The 21,298-nt window shown below is 39.8% G+C and overlaps 1 protein-coding gene across 4 annotated transcripts in view; it reads right to left on the bottom strand.

Moving 5' to 3' along the window:
* The window catches only part of slc4a3 (solute carrier family 4 member 3), a 52,252-nt gene that overhangs the window by 17,573 nt on the left and 13,381 nt on the right, over positions 1–21,298 (bottom strand). For 3 of the 4 annotated variants that reach the window (XR_011244356.1, XM_020099763.2, XM_069533124.1), the window contains exons 3-7: positions 15,552–15,720; positions 14,380–14,630; positions 13,976–14,163; positions 9,410–9,636; positions 364–509 (exon numbers count right to left, since the gene is read on the bottom strand). Coding sequence is in view for 3 of the 4 variants with exons in the window: in XM_020099763.2 (XP_019955322.2) it covers positions 364–509; positions 9,410–9,636; positions 13,976–14,163; positions 14,380–14,630; positions 15,552–15,720 (981 nt within the window). In the remaining variant the exon portion in view is untranslated. Of the gene's footprint in view, positions 1–363; positions 510–4,615; positions 5,356–9,409; positions 9,637–13,975; positions 14,164–14,379; positions 14,631–15,551; positions 15,721–21,298 lie in introns of those variants that run through there. The other variant, XM_069533125.1, reaches the window with a different exon arrangement.

The following is a 21,298-nucleotide window of genomic DNA, read 5'->3' as shown; positions in this document are numbered from 1 at the left end:
ATTCCAGCAATGAATGGATGTTTGACAGAGCATTACCACAGCAACACAAAAAGACTTTGAGTTTTTGTGCCTTTTTTTGCAGTAAAACTGAAGTGAGTGAATATTAGATCACACTCCTCTACTTTTTAGCTGTTATTTAGTCTGAGTTGCGTTTTTATACAGTATTAATAGTGAGAGAAATGACGACTAATGGAAGAGGGATCATTTGTGTTTTAAAACTGGCTCAATCCAAAATACTAATCTATATCAAAAGAAACTAGTGTAAACTGTATGTTTCCAGCATGCTGAAGTCTCCATCCACTGGTCAATATGTAGAATTCTGCAGTTGAGAGAAAACAGCATTGCTGTGATTGTGCTGCAAACCTCATGTGTCTTCTTTTCAGCAGCTCTCTTCCTCTTCTTCAGACTGGAGAGAGGCGTGGAGCTGTTACTGGCCCGGGTCAGCTGACATCGGGACGACTTCTTCACCAGGTGGCGTCTCACCCCGGGGTTGTCCTCAAATCTGTGGCCTGAGAGCAGAAGGTCAACATCAAGATTTGATGTGTAAGAGACAAACTTACCAGGGAGCATTTCACGTTAGAGAATTACAAATACCATTTCCATGTCTGTCCAGGTTTCCAGCCAACAAAATCTTCCACCCAGCAACAAAAGCTTTATGGGTGAGTGAGAATCTGTGCACCATGGGAAACTGTTACAGAGGTGGTTTTGTCAGCTGAGAGTGATTCCAATTTCAAATTCCTTGACTTGCTAATCATTTTATATTGAATTTTATATAATGAGGAGATTTTCTGAGGACCTGTCTAACATTCGAGAAGTAAAAGGCTGGGAAACTTAGGTGGTCACTTATTTTGGAGAAAGGAACTGGAAAATGAAAAAGTAAGAGGCGTGTGTGGAAATGTGTTTAGAAAATGACTTTTGGTGATGAAAACAATTTGGCAAAATCATAACTCATTAGTATTTATTTGAGGTCCAGTATTTGTTTTTGTACTGAAAGAACAAATTATAATAATTGGTGACATTCAAGGAAATGAAGTATAATTGAACAATTACATTTGAGATTCTTAGAGGAAAATACACAACATGATATTGATATTAAATTAACTGTGTTTAGATTCATTTCCGAACAAATTGTTGATGCTCGTCCTATAGACTTCAGTCTATAAAATTGACTTGTAAGCACTATACTAACATTAACATATGCATAATTTTTTTCTATTCATCCATCCATTATCTACACTGCTAATACTTTGAGGGTTGCAGGGGGAGCTGAAGCTAATCTTCAACCTGGACAGGTCACCAGCAGACAACATACAGAGACAAACCATTAACCTTCACATTGACACTTGCTAGAGTTTCCAATGAACCTGAACCCAATCTGCATGTCTTTGGAGTGAGGGAGGAAAATGTAGAAAAACCCAGAAACAGGGAGAACATGCAAATTCCACACAGACAGGCTCCGGCCAAACCAGGATTCAACCCACAAACCTTCTTGCTGTGAGTAGACAGCGCTTATCACTGCACCACTGTGCAGCCAAATCAATGATCTTGGTCAGAATGTGACACTAATGCACAGGAAACTATTCTCAAACCTCTTTCTAATGGTTGTAAGGAGGCCCTCATCGTCCAGATGTGAGAGTAGAAGTGTTTGCAGAACATGGTTTGTCATTATTACACCGCAGCGTGCACAAACACAGGCACAAAAGTGGTTGGTGTGTTTAAGTTTGTGTCCAGTGTAGAGCTGCTGCCAACCAGTCACACTGGCCAAGGACTGAATCTGATTTCTTACTAAATAAAGACTGTCTTTTTCAATCTTACACACAAGAACCCAGAGGCAACCAATGTTTGTTGTGTGTGTGTGTGTGTGTGTGTGTGTGTGTGTGTGTGTGTGTGTGTGTGTGTGTGTGTGTGTGTGTGTGTGTGCGAGAGAGACTGACTGCGTGTGTGTGGGTGAGTGTGTGTGCGCAAGAGACTGACTGTGTGTGTGTGTCACTCGTCTGCGTCATGCCCTCCTTAGGGAAGCAGAGAGAAATGGAAATGGAGATTAAATCTGGCTGTATTTCATTTTGTAAAGTTTCCCATGGGAGAAGCTTCACAGGTCGTCCTTATGTGAACTTCAGCTGATTCAGACGCCCTTGTTTTTTTTCACCACAGGCAATGACTGTAAATAACTGTGGGTGAAAAGGACACAGATGCAGCCTTTAAAACGCAAAGCCAAGTCTAACTAGGATTCAAACATGATTTGTTGTTCACTTCAGACATTTCTGGCTTTAGAGCGCATTCATAAACTTGTGAATTTTATTTCTCTAGTAGTGAGCTGGAAGAACAACCTCTCTGTTAGGGGATGTGTGCAGCATCATGCCCAGTCTTGATTGATCACTTGGGCCACTGATAAGACCCACATGGACATTATTATAGTAATTTTTAGGGGAAAATGTCAATGTGTTACCAACCATGTCATGTTTATAATACTCATCTCTGTGTAATTTAGAAATTAGATGAGTGCCAAGACTGAAAAGCAAATCCAGTAAATGTCAAAAATGGTTACACAATATATATTTTTGGCAGGTACCATGCTGTCCACATATCTGATTTTCTATTTGTTTGTGCTTTTAGCCTGGATGAAATTCAATTGTTGCACAAATCTGATATGCAGCATATCTATAAGTAAATAATCCAAAATCTAGTTTTACTTAAAACAGCAGGGTAACCTTTTTTGACGTATTCAGGAATAACAATCTGCAAGAGCCCACAAATCTGGATTCATGAGGTCAGTCAGTCAGCAGACATGCCATGAACCTCTGAAATGAGTGTTTCCACATTAAAGTGACAAATAAATTAGGTATCTTAATATATGCATGAAATTGAGAATATAGGAGAGTGATGGTCACATGCGTAGTTCCTCATAAAAACAGTATCTGTCCTTTCCCATATATATCTATCTTGTATTTTAATGATCTGTGCACATGTGACAATGTATATTTTGACATATGTCAAAATACAGAACAGATTTTTTTTGCTGTGGCAGCAGCATGGTTCTTAATGGTCTCTCAATTCATCATTCATGTGTTTTGGACATAATATGCGACAACCCAATCAATGTGACATCTGCCATTCTGTTTAATAACCAAGTGGGCTTGCACCTTGAATCATCTTTGAATCATCTGTGTCTGGGACAAGCAGTGGATGTACTTTTTGCACCCATCTATATAGGATTATAATGTGAACTTAAAGTAACAGTGAAATACATGGCCACAGACCCCAAACCAGGTTTTTGTTGTTCAAAGCACCATTGATTTCTGTGCCACCACTGCACCTGAACATGCCTCATTTACAACCACATGAAAAAGTTGATGGGCTTAGTTACATTTGCTATTGAAAAAAAGTGGCAGATGGGAAAATGATAACTGCATTGGTCTAAAACTAGAAAAGACACTTGGGTTGTCCTTGGTCTACAGTCACAGCAGCTCTGGGAGACTGTACTTTGGCAAAGCAGTGTTTATCTAAGTGCTTATTATGCTCATTTAAATGCTCAGGCTAATCAGGTGTTTATCTTTGATTTGTGTGCTATAAGGCTTATATTTGCTATCCAGCTTTAAAGTATAGCTGAGTCTCAGTTCATTAGTATTGTCAGTAAGTGAATAACCAAAATTAACCGTGAAAGCAATTAGTTCACTTTGCAAGGGTGTAATAAAAATCTCTTTAAAACAAGGTGCCAATTCACCAGATGTGGAGATACTTCAGGAAATTAAAAGAAATCTGCTGGATCCAGATGAAAAGTCACTAAAGATATATTAAATAATTCTCTATTGTGACATTTCATCCAAAACCATAACCATCAACCTCATTGTTATAAAGAAAATATCAGAGGGTCAACAAAGCCATGGTGATTCATCCTCTGGGGACCAGCAATCTATGTAGTTATCAAAAGGATTCAGTATTGACTGGTGGATCAGTGGACCATCTCCATCAGAGTCACTAAAATAAACTTAAAATATCATTATTATGCTATTAGCTTGATATGCTATGAGATAATTATAAGAGAAACAACCATATCTGCACATATGTTGCACATTTTATAAATACAGGAACTAGGTGTCTGGTGTTCTCCTATTAACCCTAACCCTATTAACATGACTAATGTGCTGTTTCCAAATGGGAATAACAAAACAGCAGAACCACACACACAGTTTGTCAATAAAATGTCTTTCTGCTCTAGCTGTGGCTGAGCCCAAAGCCAAATGGGCGCCACTGGATCAATGGAAAGCAGGAAACAGCACCAGTTGAGCACTGTGTCAATTCGCTCAATACTGTGGACAACCTTGTTCTGTTTGTGGCCATGAATAAGCTCCATATTACCATTAATTAAGCTAGCAGTGGGCTACAATCAATGGAAACACATGAACTCCCATACATTGATTATGCATTTAAAAATAGAATAAAATGCTGATCCAAATGAATTTCCCATCGTGTTGCCATTGCCTCACAAGCTTGATGTAACTTTCACTACTTTTGTATGTGTCATTTAAAACACCTTCACTGAGTAGAGAAATATGTAATGCTATTAAGCAAGAGGTGGAAGTGAATCTCCACAGAAACACAACCGCACAGAACTTACGGATAGGCTCGAGAGGCGACCCCAGCTGAGTGTGGATTGACTCAAGCAAGTCATAATCATCAAAATCCAAAACGAACTCTTCTAAGTCCTCAAACCCAGCCTCATTGAGCAAAGAGGTGTGGTGGTCACGTTGGTGCTGCTTTGGAGTGCCCTTCTGGGCACTGCTCTGATGATCTGGTGGTCCATGGTGGTCTGCGGCAAGCTTGTTATCAGAGTTCTCCTGCCCCTGGTTCTCCTTTCCCTCAATGTCTGTCATCTCCACGGTCGGTATCTCCTCCTATCCTCCTCTCTCTGAGTGGACACACTGCTCATCCAGGGCTTCCAGCTGTCAGACGCCGTTGCTCACCCTGGGTCACTGTTCCAAAGAGCCTGGGTCCAGCAGCCTGCCTCTTCGTACTGGTTGTGCAAAATAGCGTATGTCCAAAATAACCAGCGCCTAAGTGGCGTCCCGCACAACTAAGAAAAATGAAAAGCTTGGGGTAGAGGATTTCAACTTTTGAATATTACATTTTCTGAAGCAGAAAGAACAGAAAATCTGAACCTTGAGAGGACTGAAAATATCCACCTGAAATATACATCACAAGATCATCAAAATCACAAAATCTTTTTTTCTTCAAGACCAAACTAAATGCAAAATTTGGAGCTACACCCTCAGGCAGAATTCCGCTGTTGGATCCACGATCAGCAAGAAGCATAAATGGTGCAAACATTCATTGCAACCCTGAAAGCAAGTATTGAGAAGGGATGGTCTACTTTATGGGACAGGCCTGTCAACTGAATGGTGGTGCCGCCCTTTTTTAATGATGTCCACATCACATTGATCCACTGGGCAGTTGGGAGAGTAACATGAAGTGGAGTTACAATGGTGCCACCATCAATTTCCAATCGTGTGATGCTTGGGGGTTAAAGTCAGGATCCAATGGTTGACGTCTCAAACCGACTTTCATAAATTCAAAAAAACACACGGATACACGCACGAACATATACACGAGGACTGATTGAATTGAAACCATAAGAGAATAATGTGATAACAGGGAATCTGCTCCCCCACTCTGCCCTGCGAGATGTCACGTTTGGTAATTATCACAGCCAGCTGCACCATTCCTGTCCCTGCGTTTCCATAGAAACCACGTGTGGCCTGAGGAGTCAAGGTCTGACTGGACTCCAACAGGTGTGAGTCAAACATTAAGCTGTCGTTTAAAAGCTGCTCAACATGTGGGATTTAGATAGAGTGTCTATGTTTGTATGCTTGCGTACACTGAGAGCACTTACAGGTAAGAAATGGGCATTTGTTACACAATACTTATTTTATTGTAACTTTTCTTGTAATTATTTTCTAATCATTAAGTAACACATTATTACTCCCCTTCAAGACAGAAACAGGTGGTATGTAAAAGTTCATAGTAATCTCATCTACAGACATCTATACGTCACACAGCCTTCTCAAAAATGGGCTCCTTTGAGTTTTTACTAGGAGGCCCTCATGGAAAAACTCCAGAAAAAGTCCAGAACCTTTCGATCGGACACTTGCGTCCCCTCTGGAGAATGTCAGGGAGAGATCATCCAGATTTCAGTGTATGTCTGGAAGCAGTTTATGTCCAAACAACACGAAGCCTCTTAGATTATCTGTACACTTTTGTCTGTAGAGCTTGTGACATTTAACACTTTTGTATGAACAAGCATGTTGGAGAGATATAATCTTCTGCAGTCTGACAATGCAAACTAAATTCTATGGCAAAGTGACTAATACATTTAATAGGACTGTTATAGTTTACTGACAGAGATTCATTTACTGTTATTTTTTCAGTCAGGAAAAACTTTTCCCTCCTACTTCAAGCTTTTAATAACAAAATCTTTATTGCTTCAGAGATAAATTGTGATGAAGACTAAACCCTAATTCCCATCAAGACCTCAAACCTAAGAGGAAGGAAATTGTCAACCGAGAGCACAGTAAGAATAAAATAACCAGAGTGGAACAGAGAGACATAAAGTGGTGATATACACGGCCTGTCAATGTGCACTCCCTACAAATCCGATAGCTTGTTTTGAGTGACTCTGGTTGCCCTGTTTTGAGTTTCCAGATCCTAAACAGTCAATGATTACCGTGCTCTGGTAAAGCAGGAAAGGCCAGGGGCAGGGTCGCTGCTGAAGGGGAATCGACTGCAGCCTCTGTTAATTAATGCCCATGGATGCTGGGAGAGAGAGTTTTTCTCTGGCCACACAAGCTTCTGACTCCATCAATCTCCTCTTCTCTGTTTTTCTAAATTGTACGCTTTTCTTAACTGCTCATTCTTTCTTTTTAACTCTGTATTTATTCCTGTGGCAGATCAGCAGCTTTATATTGCCACTGCTTGCCAACACATACTTCAGACAGACACTTGGTATAATCAAGTCTTCCAACAACGGCAATTTATGTGGAGAATCTGATGCTTAAAGAGCAGATGAGGATGGTAACTAAATGTACCTGAATGTGGGACCTGCTAATAATTACAGCATTAACATTCTCAACTGCAGTGATTCCTAATTAGTAAGAATAAACAGTTTTGATGCATTTTACATTTGACACATGGTAATAAATCAGTTTTTGAGGTTATTTCTGTAAATAAATCATTCATGCAGATTGCCTTAATCAAGGTCTCATCACACTTCAGATGAAGGCTGAAGAATGAACAGCATAAATATATACTTGTAGGTCTTGGATCTTGCACAGTCTAGTTCTACTGCATTACCATTGTGAATTCTTCGGGAGAAATAATTCTGACTAGGAGGTGTTTTAAAATGAATATAATCAGCAAATGTCAATTTTAAACTGACAACAAATGTCATTTTCACTATTAAAATGAGAAAAGACACACATTTTGTATGTATCTATATTCAATATTCTTTAAATCAAATCATGAGTTATTGTCCTGCTTAGCAGAATGACAAGGAGCTGCTGAATCATGATAAGTCAATGATAGCACACTGATTTAAATTCAAATGAAAAAAAACAAAAAACATATTGTGTCCGTTACTGTGCCCAGGATCTATTTACTGAAGAGAGTGGAACAGATGTACAAATATCATAACAAGCAGATACGTTTCATTCCTTATGTTTTATAAAACAAAGTATTTAAGCTAACAAGACAAGTGTGTAGTGATATGTGTCTTTGCCAGTAGAGGGAACTGAACTGTAGAAAAATGCTGTGTTGTATCTGAACGTATTTAGCCACAGAGTGTGTGTAATTTGATTTCCCTTGGTCCGATTTAATGTCTAAATAAATCTTCTGTCTCCTTCTATTACTGTTCTTTTTCACATCTCTCTCAACCACACATTTGTTCCTGCTCTGACACACATAATCTATCATATTTCTCAGAGTGAGCAAAATTACATTGGATGCTGCTATTTATTCTTCACTTTAATCTTAGTATAATCTGTTACTCACCAATTAATCAAACGTGGTAGTTGTATCATAGATACTGCTACCACCGCTTCAGGGGCTGTCATGGAGGTATAATGGGGAGCTGCTACTGCTCCGTCACTGGTTAATATAACCACCAGGCTAGAAAAAGACACCTCGCAATGATCTTCCCTCAGGGCTGTTATGAAGTGGCTGAAAAAGTACTGAGTGAGTCATCTGAGAAGGACAGATGAACTCATCTATCATTATACCTTTATAAAGAGGTAGTTTCCAGTCAGCTGGCTACAGTCAGGTTCCCCTCAGTAGTCATCACTTTGTACCTGATTTATATTCACATCCAAATCCATATTTGTAGACAGGGAAAATAATATCTGTTGCATGCAGGCTTCTAACATTTGTCCACACGAGAAAACATCTTTCTTGAGACACATGGAGGTGTGACATAATAAGACCTATCATTATAATGGTATATCACCAATAGCAACAACCTTGGGTGTATCATTCTCATCATATATACGGAATATACAGACAGTACTTGTTTCTAATTATTTTAAATATTTCTAATTGAATAACACAACACAGCAAACGCACAGTTCCTCAGTGCACATGGTATTGTACATTAAACTGCAGGCAGCTAGAGCAGTAGTTTTAGTCTGTGCCTTTGTGCCTCTTAAAGCAGTATGCACTCAATCTGGTGCTTCTTAGTTCTAGTACTGATTGAATCACCACTTAGACTAACACCTACACAAATTTTGTCAATGGATAATCTGTTTGATCAGGATTTTAAATCTACCGGATGGAACTGTGGCAGAATTGGTAACAGCAACTCTTAGGACTGCATATTTACCGTAAATCCTCATATCAGTGGAGATTCCACATTAATTTTATATGTATGAAAATGTTATCTGTCAATTAATCTACAGATTGTCTCAATTCATTGATTCCTTGTTTGGTTTGAACATTAAATGCCACAAAACACTGAACGAAAGATTGCAACTTTCTACAACATCTTGTTTTATCAGACAATCTCTGAAACCATTTATTTTACCCTTTTCAAATAAGTCAAAGCAGCAAAATAATATTTAACTGATGAATCAATTATCATTTAACAAATTGGCGAATAGATCAGTGTTGGCTGTTTCATTTTCACTCGCTGCTGAATCTTTACAAACAGAAAATGGCTAACATGAAAACAGTTTCACACTGAATAATGATTATGAGGATAATTTGCAACTACTTAACAAAGTATTATTCTGACATCATATATATATCAATATCAAAAGATGACCTGAACATTATCTTTGTGACTACAAACACAATCAAGGCTGAACTCTCTTAACATGGTTTCCCGTATTTGACCTGAAAACACCTTGTCATTCAGGGCCTTGCTTACTTTTCATGTCATCCAGATCAGCACTGGCCAACATCTGGGCCTCCGCCTCATCAGTGGGCACCTGCTGGTAGACAGCGGTCTCCAGAGCGGTCATACTCCCGATGCAGATTCGCTCCCGCAGGTCATAGTTGCTCCGCTGGGCGCCCGCCAGGCGATGGTGGACAGGCTTCCTGCGAAACCAGCCGCAGGCCGTGGTTGAAGTTGAGGGGTCAGATCCTCGGGGAACACTGACAAGGAGCAAAGACAGAGATACTGATGAGAGGCATCAAATGTTACAATTATTAGCTTTGTAATGGAAAAGTCCAGGTCCTATGTACTCGGCCTGATTACTGCGACTTAACCTTTCTTTCACTTCCTATGTGAGAGTTAAAACATGCAGACATCAAATCCCCAACATCTCAGTCGATGTCCAGGGACAAGACAAGAGAACATGATCTTGAAGATGCCCAGATGCATCTCATGTAACTCAGCAGTTAAGATTTTATAAATTCGTGACCCAGCCAGCATTTAAGAAAAACACTGCTAATTCCTTTTCCTTGTGCTCATTTGCATATGTCATGTATTTGAATATGCAGGTAATCTCAAAGAGAAACCTCCACTTTGCTCTTATTCCACAGACATTTGCCACCTCAAACTTTGCATTGTGGGCAGGATTACACAAGAGAGAAGAATTCTGGAACTCATGGCTGAAGGTAAAGGCGGTGCATGTCTAAAGTCTGGGACGCTAAGCTCAACTGCTCCGTCAAAGAGGCTAGAGAAGGGACAGCCTGACGCCTGAGAATCAGTGCCTGTTCACCACCGTGATCCAGTGATAGCACTGTCTTTCTGGCGAGTGTCATTCAAAGGGAAAGATTCCTGCCACAGATGGATGTGTTGTGTCAGAAGTGTCAACAGTACAGGTTTTGGAAATCGCTGTAAAATCTATGAAGCTTTTTGCATTGTTTATTTGCGAATACTGTTTATGACTGAAAAGTTACTAGACGCTCGATTACACAACAGTAATAAGGAAATTGTCACCGCAGCTTCAGTTGACATTAGAAAATACTGCCAATTTGCAAACAAAGTTGCTCTATGATGTGCCTCTCTGTTGTACTTCTATGAATTCACCAGCAGAGGGCTTCACCACACAACAACAGGCCAGAGTCTCCTCAGTGAGCCTCTGAGTCATCCCCGGCTGTGTTTGTCCACACACAGTATCACACGGCACAGGCACGATGGGGTTTCTGCATTTTAACAACCAGACATTAGCAGAGAAAAATACCTGAATCACCATGGAGACCCTGACCTCCCAGCAGCAAACACCATGCATAATTCAAAGCATCACCAAATAATTCATATTGTGATGGTTCTGCATGTTTCCGGGCCAGATGGGTCTCCTCATGTCCGGGATTCAGCTGACCATTAGTGGATCACAAGTACCCTAAGAACTGTACATATTGATTGTTTGTTAGAAGTTGCTCCTGTACATAATGAAACACTTTGAGCTGCTAATGTAAAGTTCACATAAATCTATGGTTGTAGCATATGATGGTAATAGGAATAGAAACAACTCTGGGCTTGTGCGTGCTTCCTTCAGTTTGGTGCTGCTGTAGCCATTGCTGCTCAGAGAATGATGTGCCTTGGTGAATGTGATGGACGTGGTCACTTCCAAATCTAGAAGGCAAAATAAACCTTTGAACATTAAATAAATCATCTTTACTCCAGCTTTGCTATCTGTGTCTTCCTCTAATATATATTTGGCTGACAAAACATTTATTGTTTTACTAGTTAATGCTTGAAATGGACCAACAGTATAAAAACAACACTGACAACAACCATACAGATAAAGCTGCAAAGTCCTATGTTTATATTAATGGATCAGACGTGAGATGTGATATGTGACGAACCCACAGATAAATATAAGGGTTGCCGGGAGATTTTCTGCAAATAAATCATTTTCTGCTGATTGGGTAAACCTAATCTGTATGCAAATTACACAAATAATATCTATAAATAAATATTTCAGATAACAGAGCTCAGGCTGCACACACACACACACACACACACACACACACACAGACACACACTTTGTGATGCTCTCAGCTGCCCACCTCCATGGGTATTGAACTGGTTTTTGAGCTGGTTAGTACACTAACACTGGTCTGTCTGTGTTTTAGTTGCCAGTCACTTCCAGGTCTGCTTTCTGTGACTTAGTGCCAGACAAACGTGAGTGGAATACAACTAGTCATTATGTTTGATAAAAGCTAATGGACTTGCCTTCTAATGCAAGAGGCCCACTCCAGACATGTGGGTGTGACGACACATGGTCATATGGCCATGTTTTTAAGAGATGACGATGAGACAACGGAATTACATTAACTATTGATCAGATATTGAAGTGTTGATTAACTGGGCATACTGGGCAATATGGATGAATATTTCTAATTGTTGAGCCGAGCCACAGTGTTATTAGCATTTATATATGAAAAAGTATCTTGTGGGGGAGCCAGTCCGAATGGGCCTGATGCCGCTAACAAAATCAATAATACAGCTGCAGCCACATTCTATAGACTTGTGTTTACATCAAATAACCAAAGCTAATTGTTAAATAATGTGATGTGTGATATAATTACAAGGCAGCAAAGCCACAGCTCAGTTATGATTTTAACATTTTCTGCATTTTAAACATTCAACCATAGCTTATTTGTGTTGATATTCCCTTATCTGGAGCGAACCCTGTGAGCTAGTTCAGGCACCCAACTCGAGGTGCGCTGCTTCAATCATGTGACACACATCATGAGACATACCTCACTCTCCACAATCATCTATTATACACATCCGCATTATGAGGCGGCCTATTTAAGCAGAGAGACATATCCCATCAACCCCTTTTCTCGCACTGCTGCTGCAGTATCACTACCAGCTGCTTCAGCCCCTCCACCACGCCAGCATACACCTGTAGGCTACGACGGGGGGTTGCAAGTATTTGCTCGTCACTCCCATCATATCTGTGGAATCATATCAGGGGAGTGATTAAGTCGGAGCCTAGACGCCAAACACAAACCTGTTCTACTGCTGCAATAAACATTTGAACATGAGTTGCCTGACTGAACTAAAGATTCACTGAGAAGATATTCAATCAAAAATCAATAGTTGTGCATTGCAGTGTGTGCCTACCTTTTTTTTTCCCCCTCACAGAAAATCAATCAGGAATCACTATGCAAGTCAATAAAGAATCAGTCTGATGAGCAGAACAGCTATTGTATCAATTAAATTATATTAGTTCCAACAATCATCCAACACTGTAGTTGCTCAGCTCTTCAGAGGGTTTTAGAATCTCTAACTCACATGTTCAGTTATATTTCCCACAAATGTGCTTCACTGCTCCCACCCACCTGTCTCCAGCCACAACAGGAAGCAGTTTTAGCTTCCTATGAAACCCACTGAGCAGCCCAGCACCACATCAGACTGAAACACTTAGGCACTAACCAATCTCACAGCCCTTTGGCTCTGGTACATTCAAAATCTGTTTATAGAGATAAGCCATGTTTGCTTAGCAGCTAAAGACCCAGGTATTTTCCTTGGAAGTCAATGAAGACAATGAAAAAGAAACAAAAAAGAAAGAAAAAGAGTCTGAAGAAAAGTGAATATTAGATTTACACATTACTCAAGATTAACGATAATGCTGTAGCAAACACAATAAGGTGTTTATGGTGGGTTCTGTTGGCCAAAGCGTCCAATTATAGCATTATATTTGTTCATTTTGATAATAAGTCCGACTCTAGTAGCTGATTGCACCCTCAAAAATGTATTCCTCAAAATAACATTCATAAGATTTGTCATGGAAAATCATGTGAGCCAGAAATTAGATGATAGAATGTCAGTAAAAGTGAGAGGAACTTTTGAGTTGGATGATCATTTTCCTTAAGGTTCATTACTACATTCAATCGACTCCACTCACATTATTCAGAGTCATTTAATCCATCGTTGATTTATGAGATGACATCTCATGAAACCCACATTAGAGGGCACATTCATTTACATGAAACAAGTCAAAATTGTTTTTGAGTTCTGCATCAGAAACAACATGATGACAGTTGGAAAGACGCATGCATTTTGAGCCAATGCAGACAGCAGAAAGGCCTCATCAGTATACTAAAAATATTGTTGACCGATTGGAAAAATTATTTCAAGGTATTTTCTCATATTAAAGTTGTCATCTATTATGTCGCAGCTGAATGCCCCTCACCTCCCCCTCCCCTTCCTAACCTGTGGAGTCCTTCGTAGAGAGTACTGCTCCCGATATAAATATAAAGCAGTAAATATAAAGGGCCCATTGAAATGGTAAACAAATCAATCATTTATTTAATTGAGATGAAACACTAGTAAAACATCACTATGATTTTTGTACTCAATTTCTGCCAATAGATCCCTTTCACCTAAATCTTACACACTGGACCTTAAATATAACATTTTAACTTTAATTTGAACAAATGCAATTTATTTGTTTGTTAACAATTGAAATTTTATGTAAAGTTGTTTCGTGCAATACAAACAGAACAACCTGAGATGGTTGTGATACCGTACCTGTTGCAATCCACTTCCTCCCCACCCAGCTCCTCATCCTGGCAAAGAACTCCACTTCCCCCATTTTGAGCTGCTCCCTTTATCAGAGTGACTTCAGCTTTCCTCGACAATGAATGTTCTTCGTTTTCCTTGTGGAAGGTAGAAAGTGGAAGGGGCTCCTCCAAGTCCTCTTGGCTCCCCAAACTAAACTGAGAGGAAAAGGAAGATCAGTGAGAGGAGTGGAATGTGCTAACATGTAGTTAGAGTAGGCTGTTAACACCACTGTGAGCTATTAGTGGTGCATTAAGCCTAAACACTCCTGCACAGTGCACTTACATATACCTTGGTAATCAGCCAGTCAAGCACAGAAGAGACAATGCTACACATTCATTTAGAGAAACCACAGCCCTTTAGTCTTATTTTACCCGTGGTTGCATGCCAGGTAGGTCGGTGGGCGTGGCAGCCACCCCAAGTCCGTCTGTCTCAGACTCCGCCTCCTCCTCGTCTACCTCGTGAATTGTGGGTGTAACATCGGAGGGGGGCAAAGATGTCTTTTTTTTCTTCCGTTTCTTTTTGCGTCTTCGGTCCGCGCTGTGCACCCTCTTGCGTAACCGCTGGGGCAGGGGCAGGTGGGTGGACAAGGGGTGGTGCGTATGGTGAAATGTGTGTCTGTGATCTGTGTTGAAAACATTACACACAAGGTCAAATACACATCATGATATACATTCAGTCTCCTTTTTATTACAGCTGCAGAGCATAGTTTGATGTGTAGACACCCACAAAGTCTTTTCAGCACATATTGTCTTATAGATGTAAATCATAATGTCGTAAGACTTCGCTTTTGAATCCATTAAATACAAAAAAGGAAAAAGTGGTCTTAAAGAACACTTTAAAGATACAACATGAACAGCGTCTGTTCCAAATGTCATGGCAATCAACCAAATGGTTCTGACACATTTCTCTATCTTACTGAAAAATATGGTCAGTGAGTACCATTCATACTAAATCCATCCAATGAAAGGCTAATTGTAGCTGTAGGTGTTTGGACACAAATGCATTTTCTTTTCTGAGTGGCTTACTGTGAGTAATCGTTAAACTGTTCAGTAACAGGGCTTAGTAACTTTCCATTTTGTTTCTTGTCATGATTCGTTTCAGAGTTGAACGTTGATTCAAAATGGTTGTGATCCAATAAAGAGAGACAGGGCTGTGTATTTTGGATTTGAATTCTGTGTTAAAAATTGACTGCAGTGCTTTGCAAACTGAGCAGCAATGTGATGTTTGCTATTAACAGTAAAAAAGAGGAGAAAGGTTTATGGCTGTATTTTTTACTCATCAGTTATTGCTGTTTTACATATTCATTTATGTAATTAACAGTCTTTTTTTGTATGAAACTTTAGGTGTGCTGTCCAGGTTTCAAAAATCTATTATTGGCATTTGTAAATCAACTCACAGCTCTAAAAGATAGGAATCATATATATATGATATACCGTATATGAATAGATTTTTTTTCCACCCACCTATTCTTAATCACAAACCTATTTTAAGTTAAACTGGATTCATAATTGCAGGTAAAATATGAAAATGGTACTTGTCTTACTCTCAAAGTCTTTCTCAGTGTAGTGTCGGCCCATCCTGTCTCCACTGGTAGAAGCAGAGTCACCAATAATGTCGCCAAAGCGCTCCACAGACAGCGCCTTCTCCCAGTTCTCCTCCTCCTCCTCCTCCTCTTCCAGTGATCCTTCCTCATCCTCCTCCTCCACTTTCACCTGGAGAAGAAAGGTGGAAAGAAAAAACTTTTAATTTGACAGAAAACAGGGAGAATTGGGACTTACTCTAGAGTTTGCCTTTTACAAAAAAACAATGCAGTGGGAGAGTCTCTGCTCAGACACATTTACAACAGCAACAAAGCGTTCAGGTGAGGGTTGGCGCAGGACGTAACATTTTAATTCAAGCGGAGAAAGTCCGCAGAAACTCCAGAGGCTCTCACACAGACATTTGTGTTCACACAAAGTTCAAAGATAAAAAGGAACTACAAGTGAGTAGCGCACATACCTCTGCCGAGGCCCAGCAGTCACATTATATGTTTGACCTTTTTCATCAAGATCTGTGAATTATTCCCTGGGAAATGTCAAAAAGTCAAAAGTGTCACAATATTTAGGAAAGTGATTGAATTTCCTTGATTCTTCAACATTTGATTGGTTCTTTCTTTACCACTGTCTCATCATTTCACTGAGTTTCATGAAAATACAGCAAGTGCTTTTGCATAATGCTGCTGACAAACCAACCAACCAACCAACAACCAAACAAATGCACAGGGGTGAATAACCTCATTGGCAGAAAGTGCAGGTATATTCATATGGAATATCTGGTCTGGTCACAATCAGTGAATCCTGACTCAGAGATTTTCCAGTCTATTTTCCATGTATTAAGAAATCTAGTGGATCTTGAAGGTTGAGACCTGTTCATGTGGCATGTGTTCATGCAGACAGCAATCACCATCACAATACATTTGATGATTAGTTTCTTTCTAACTACTGTATTGTTTGCGCTGGCCAAGTGGATAATCCAGTCAGACAGTCATTAAACACCGAGATAAAAAACACAAGCTGCAAAAAGAGCAGATTCAGGCGAAAGTACAATTAAAAAACCTTCAAGAACATAGAACAACTAAATTTATTTTAACGACATTTTTAAACATTGTGTCCAATACAGAGAACACACTGCGTCCAACTACCTAAAATTGTAATATGTGGATGGCAACACAATCTGATTCTAACAATGCTTTTTATTGTTACCACCCACGTTTAAGTCAAAACCCTGGTTTTGCTTTGTGTATAAATGTCGAAATGTATTTTGAGATAATTCCACAGTAGAATAGACACACCATGTCTGTATTTCCTCCACTTCATGTAGGGAGGACATCAAATCAATACAACAAAGTGCTAAGCAGAAAAGAGCTAATGCACTAGACAGCCCCTGGAGACTGTTGAGGCTGAAGGGAGTGTCCTGCCAGAGTCATGTGGTGTCTCTGATAGGTCAAGTCACTGGGACAGGACGCTTCTGTGCCTCACATTGGTGCTGGCACGGTAAGCACTCTGGCTACAGCTCTGTGGTCTCAAATTTCTCTGTGCCAGGGCTCCATTACCTCCTAATTACCAGTGGGTTGAAGGGACAGGATACGTTTAATGATCTCAGCTACCTATCTGCACATGGCCGAAGGCAGATATAGACAGCCTCGTTTCAATCGCATCGTTTTTCCACAAACCAAACCGATTTTCATATTAATTCCAGCCTCTCACATCGTGACATCCTTTCCTTTTCAGTTTAAAACCATGACTTTAATCATCCTAACGCAAGAGGGAATGATACTCGCACCTGAAACAGCTGTTGGTCGTGAAAACCTGCTTGGGCTTTGCTCATGCTCCAACTGGAGCAAATGGCTCGAAGCTCTTTCATGTCAGCTTTGAAGTCGGGTGGAGTGGGGGGACACAGGAGGAGGGCAACCCCAGCCCAGGCGGTGGAGAAACTATGTGAATAGTGAACTTAGGGGGGCTGATATTGATATATTATGATATATAATTCAGTGAGTAGTAGTCTGTAGTAGTATTTCTGTATGAATGGAGAAAATGAATGAAGTGGTTTATTTTGAGAGTTGCCACTTTGATATCACTATGGTATTATTACCAGCGACCCTAACTTCAGGCACAATACTCTACACTAGTTCAAATGTCCCTAATGGACTTCCTTATTGTTCAGACCTTATATCATCAGAGGGAAAAACTGTAAGCAATCCTATGAGCGGCTTGTGCTTCTTTTGCTTCTTCTATTGTTTAATGCTGTCTCAACTTCCTGAAATGGATCCAAAAGACTGAACTATTCAATCTATCCAGTTTTTTTTCCCAGTGCAAACTAACCATACCGTGGTTCAGTTTTATTTGAACTGAGACAAACTCTTTTGTCCATAAGCCCAGACATTCAAAAGTAGCAATGCTAACACGCACCTCTTTAACTCCAAAGGTGTTTTGCAGACTCAAACACTACACCCATCCCTCCATCAACATAGTAGTGAGTAGATAGATAATGTACATTTTTCTGTGAACTATCCCTTTAAGATAACACGATACGCGATTAATACGATTAACAGAACCGAAAGTTTAGATTGATAATGGGAAACAGGAAAGTTGGTAATTGACATTAGTTTAAATGTGTGTCACAGTGTGAACGGAGTGAATCCACTGACATGCTGTATATACTGATGATATGGCCAAACAGCAAAAAAAGACAAAAGAACTTCATGTCAGTTGATAATGATGCTTATCATAATACAAGTCTCATTATTATTTAGTGAGTGAAGGTTGTGATTACTGATTTCCCAGCCCTGGTATAAACCTTCTTACAGAGCACAAAACAATTTGTTAATCCATTTTCAGTAAGCTATTGAAGGTTCCTTGTATTAATAACTATTATTTAAATGCTGGATAAAAGATCTCAGCACAACACAATATGTACTTCAAACATGATATCATGATGAAAAATCTGTGTCTGGGGGCTTCAATAACAGGAACAGTCAGGTGGTCTGAGCTGAGCTGCAGTTCAAACCATGCTGTCTGTTACATGCTCCCACCTTCCTGTGTCTCCCCCCCATACTCCAGGTGTGATGGATCAGCTGATTGTGGCCCTGACTGGTATTTAAGGGAGGGTGCAGAAGAGGTTCAATCACTCTCCCGCTCTCCCAGCAGCAGCTTGATGATTATTATTGTGTTGATGTTAGAGAATGTGGTTCTGGTTCTTTGGGTTTCTTCCTGTGTTGAGGCTGCTAGTCCAGTGTTCAGGCTTTATTTCTAGTTTAGGCTGACCTTCAGGTGTATTAGTTTCAGGGAGGAAGCTCTGGGTCCTACGATCCCTGTGGACTGGCCCAGACTTCCTCATCTTTTGTTATTTTTGGCCAGACCTCCAGACTCTCATAGCTTTGGTAGATTATTGTTTCCTATGTAAATAAACTTTGTCCTTTTATTGAAACTAAGTACTCAGTTTATGTCCTTATCTTATGTTGTGGCCACAAGTTGAGCCTCGTTTTCATTTTCTGTTTGTGGCCATTACACTGTCTTACATCATCAACCTTCCAACTCATACTACATAATATTAATTTTCATATTTTAAGGATTGCGGAGCAAGATAGACAATCAAATATTTATTAGCTGCTGACTTAATATGTGTGTTGGTGATGAAGTCCAGTATATTTATATTATTTCTGTCCAAGATCAGGTTTATTCATAAGGTAAGAATTACTGTTACTGTCTGGATTTTGGCTGTGCCTCTGTCTCTCTCTCCCCCCTCTCGTGTGTTGGGTGGGTGTGTGCGTGTGGCAGGTATCTACAGGGGCGTCGCTGACCGATTCTCCACTGCAGTATATATGCTCAGCTCTGCCTTCCATTCTCTGCCAGTTCGCCAGCTCAGCACAGTGGCACTCATACGGCCCACTCAGGCAAAAATTCAACAGGGCTCCAAGAATCAAAGGATATAGACACTGTCGGACTTTGCTCCTTTGTGTCTTCAGCTTTTACTCACCTGTAACCACTCCTGCCTGCACTGCTGTAACTCACCTGCCACTTATCCAAGTTCAAATATCAAGTTAATTAGTTTATAATAATAAATAAATTAAATCACTACCACGCAAAACCACCACTATGATAGTCCACTCTCCATGACCACATGATGCCATGATGACACGTGCAAACAAACAGGGAAAAAAAGAAAAGAACATTATAAATCTCTATTCAGGTGACATCTGCTCAAGAAGCACAATGAATAATGATGCAACATGAATACATCAGACACAAACTATACTCTGACTTTAAGATCCACATGTGTAGCCAATGAAAACACTGGGATGACTGGGCAGGGGCCTGTACTACAAAAGCTGGTTCAACCTACTCTGATTTTAATGTCGGGGTTGATAAATCCTGGTTCAGTGACTCTGTGTAAAACGGTTAAAGCTGGTTAAGAGGTTGGTCTGTTAAGTCTGTGTTAACTAACTTAACAGTGAAATGTGAAACTGGGACAGTGAACAACATCAGGTTTATTAAAACACATTACAGACAGAGCTCTTTCATAAGAGAAGGGATTTTTACTGGCACATGTTGTCTAGTTTATTTGTAATATGATTGACATGTAACTGGATATTAATTATGTAAAAACACTGAAATAGAGTTTACATACGCACTCAGTTTCTCACTGATAATGAAATGAGATATTCTCTAAAGCACTGAGGCACTTAGACTGTCTGTGTGTGATGCTTTTGTATTGAGTAACACATTTTAGCTGCAAAATTCACCTGCAGCAAATCAGGATGAAATATAAAAACATTATATCAAGTGATTTGTATGGCTACTTCTCATCCTTACAGTTTTTCTAATTTGCTAAATCACAATTGATGAGAGTGGATCCATTAGATCTTCATCATCACTTCATCGCAGCAGAACGTTTCTTAGCAATGTGTTCACACATTTCTCAAAGCAGTCAACAAAGATAATTTAATCTGATGATTTAAATGTGCTAAACAAAAGGAAAAAGCCTCTCACAATCCTCAATCTGATGCCAGTTGGCTCCTCCTGCAGCAGCTTTTGACTGGATAGTGTGCAGTGGGGCGGTGCTTACATCGAGTGACATCGAGTTAACCACTAACAAAAACTGCTCGGAGCACGGTTGAGCTGCAGCCTAAGTTGTCATTGCATCATACCTCAGGTTAAATCTAACCTCCTTTGGTATGGACTGTTTATAAAGATGGAAGACTCATCTCCACTCTTTACATTATAAAGAAATGAAGCCAAAATATGCTGCTACTTGCACCTTTTGAAACCATTTAAAGTCTTCCGTGGTATTATTGATACGTTTGACCAATAACGAGTCAATATCAGCTGTCAATCATACATTCATCCCATTTTAGTTTTTTCCCTCTGCTTGAATATACATCAGTGTGATATGAACTAGCTAAAATGACACCAATGTCTTTGTCGTGTACTTTGAATTTTTTGTTCCGTCCTTGTGGATATACATGGAAGATTCAGGATTTATGCAGCCAGCCACCATGTGGCCATTGAGACGCTCAGGCTTTCCTTCCGAGGAGTAGTCATGTGATCCATATATACAGTTTGAGACCAAGTACATCTATAAAGATTGTTCATATGTGAAACAATGTGCTGTGGTTTACCTTGAATCTTACAACTACTATGAACTTGCTGGCCCTGGACAGAGAGAAACACAGTCAATTTAAAATGTGACACATATACTTCAATAATCACCTTACATCTTAAAAGTCTGTTTGTTTGCTTCTGCAGAGTACTC

The sequence above is a fragment of the Paralichthys olivaceus genome, chromosome 10 (genome assembly GCF_024713975.1).
Source record: "Paralichthys olivaceus isolate ysfri-2021 chromosome 10, ASM2471397v2, whole genome shotgun sequence".
NCBI lineage: Eukaryota > Metazoa > Chordata > Actinopteri > Pleuronectiformes > Paralichthyidae > Paralichthys > Paralichthys olivaceus.
The sequence above is the reverse complement of the archived record's forward strand: the minus strand, read 5'-3'. Positions and strand labels throughout refer to the sequence as shown.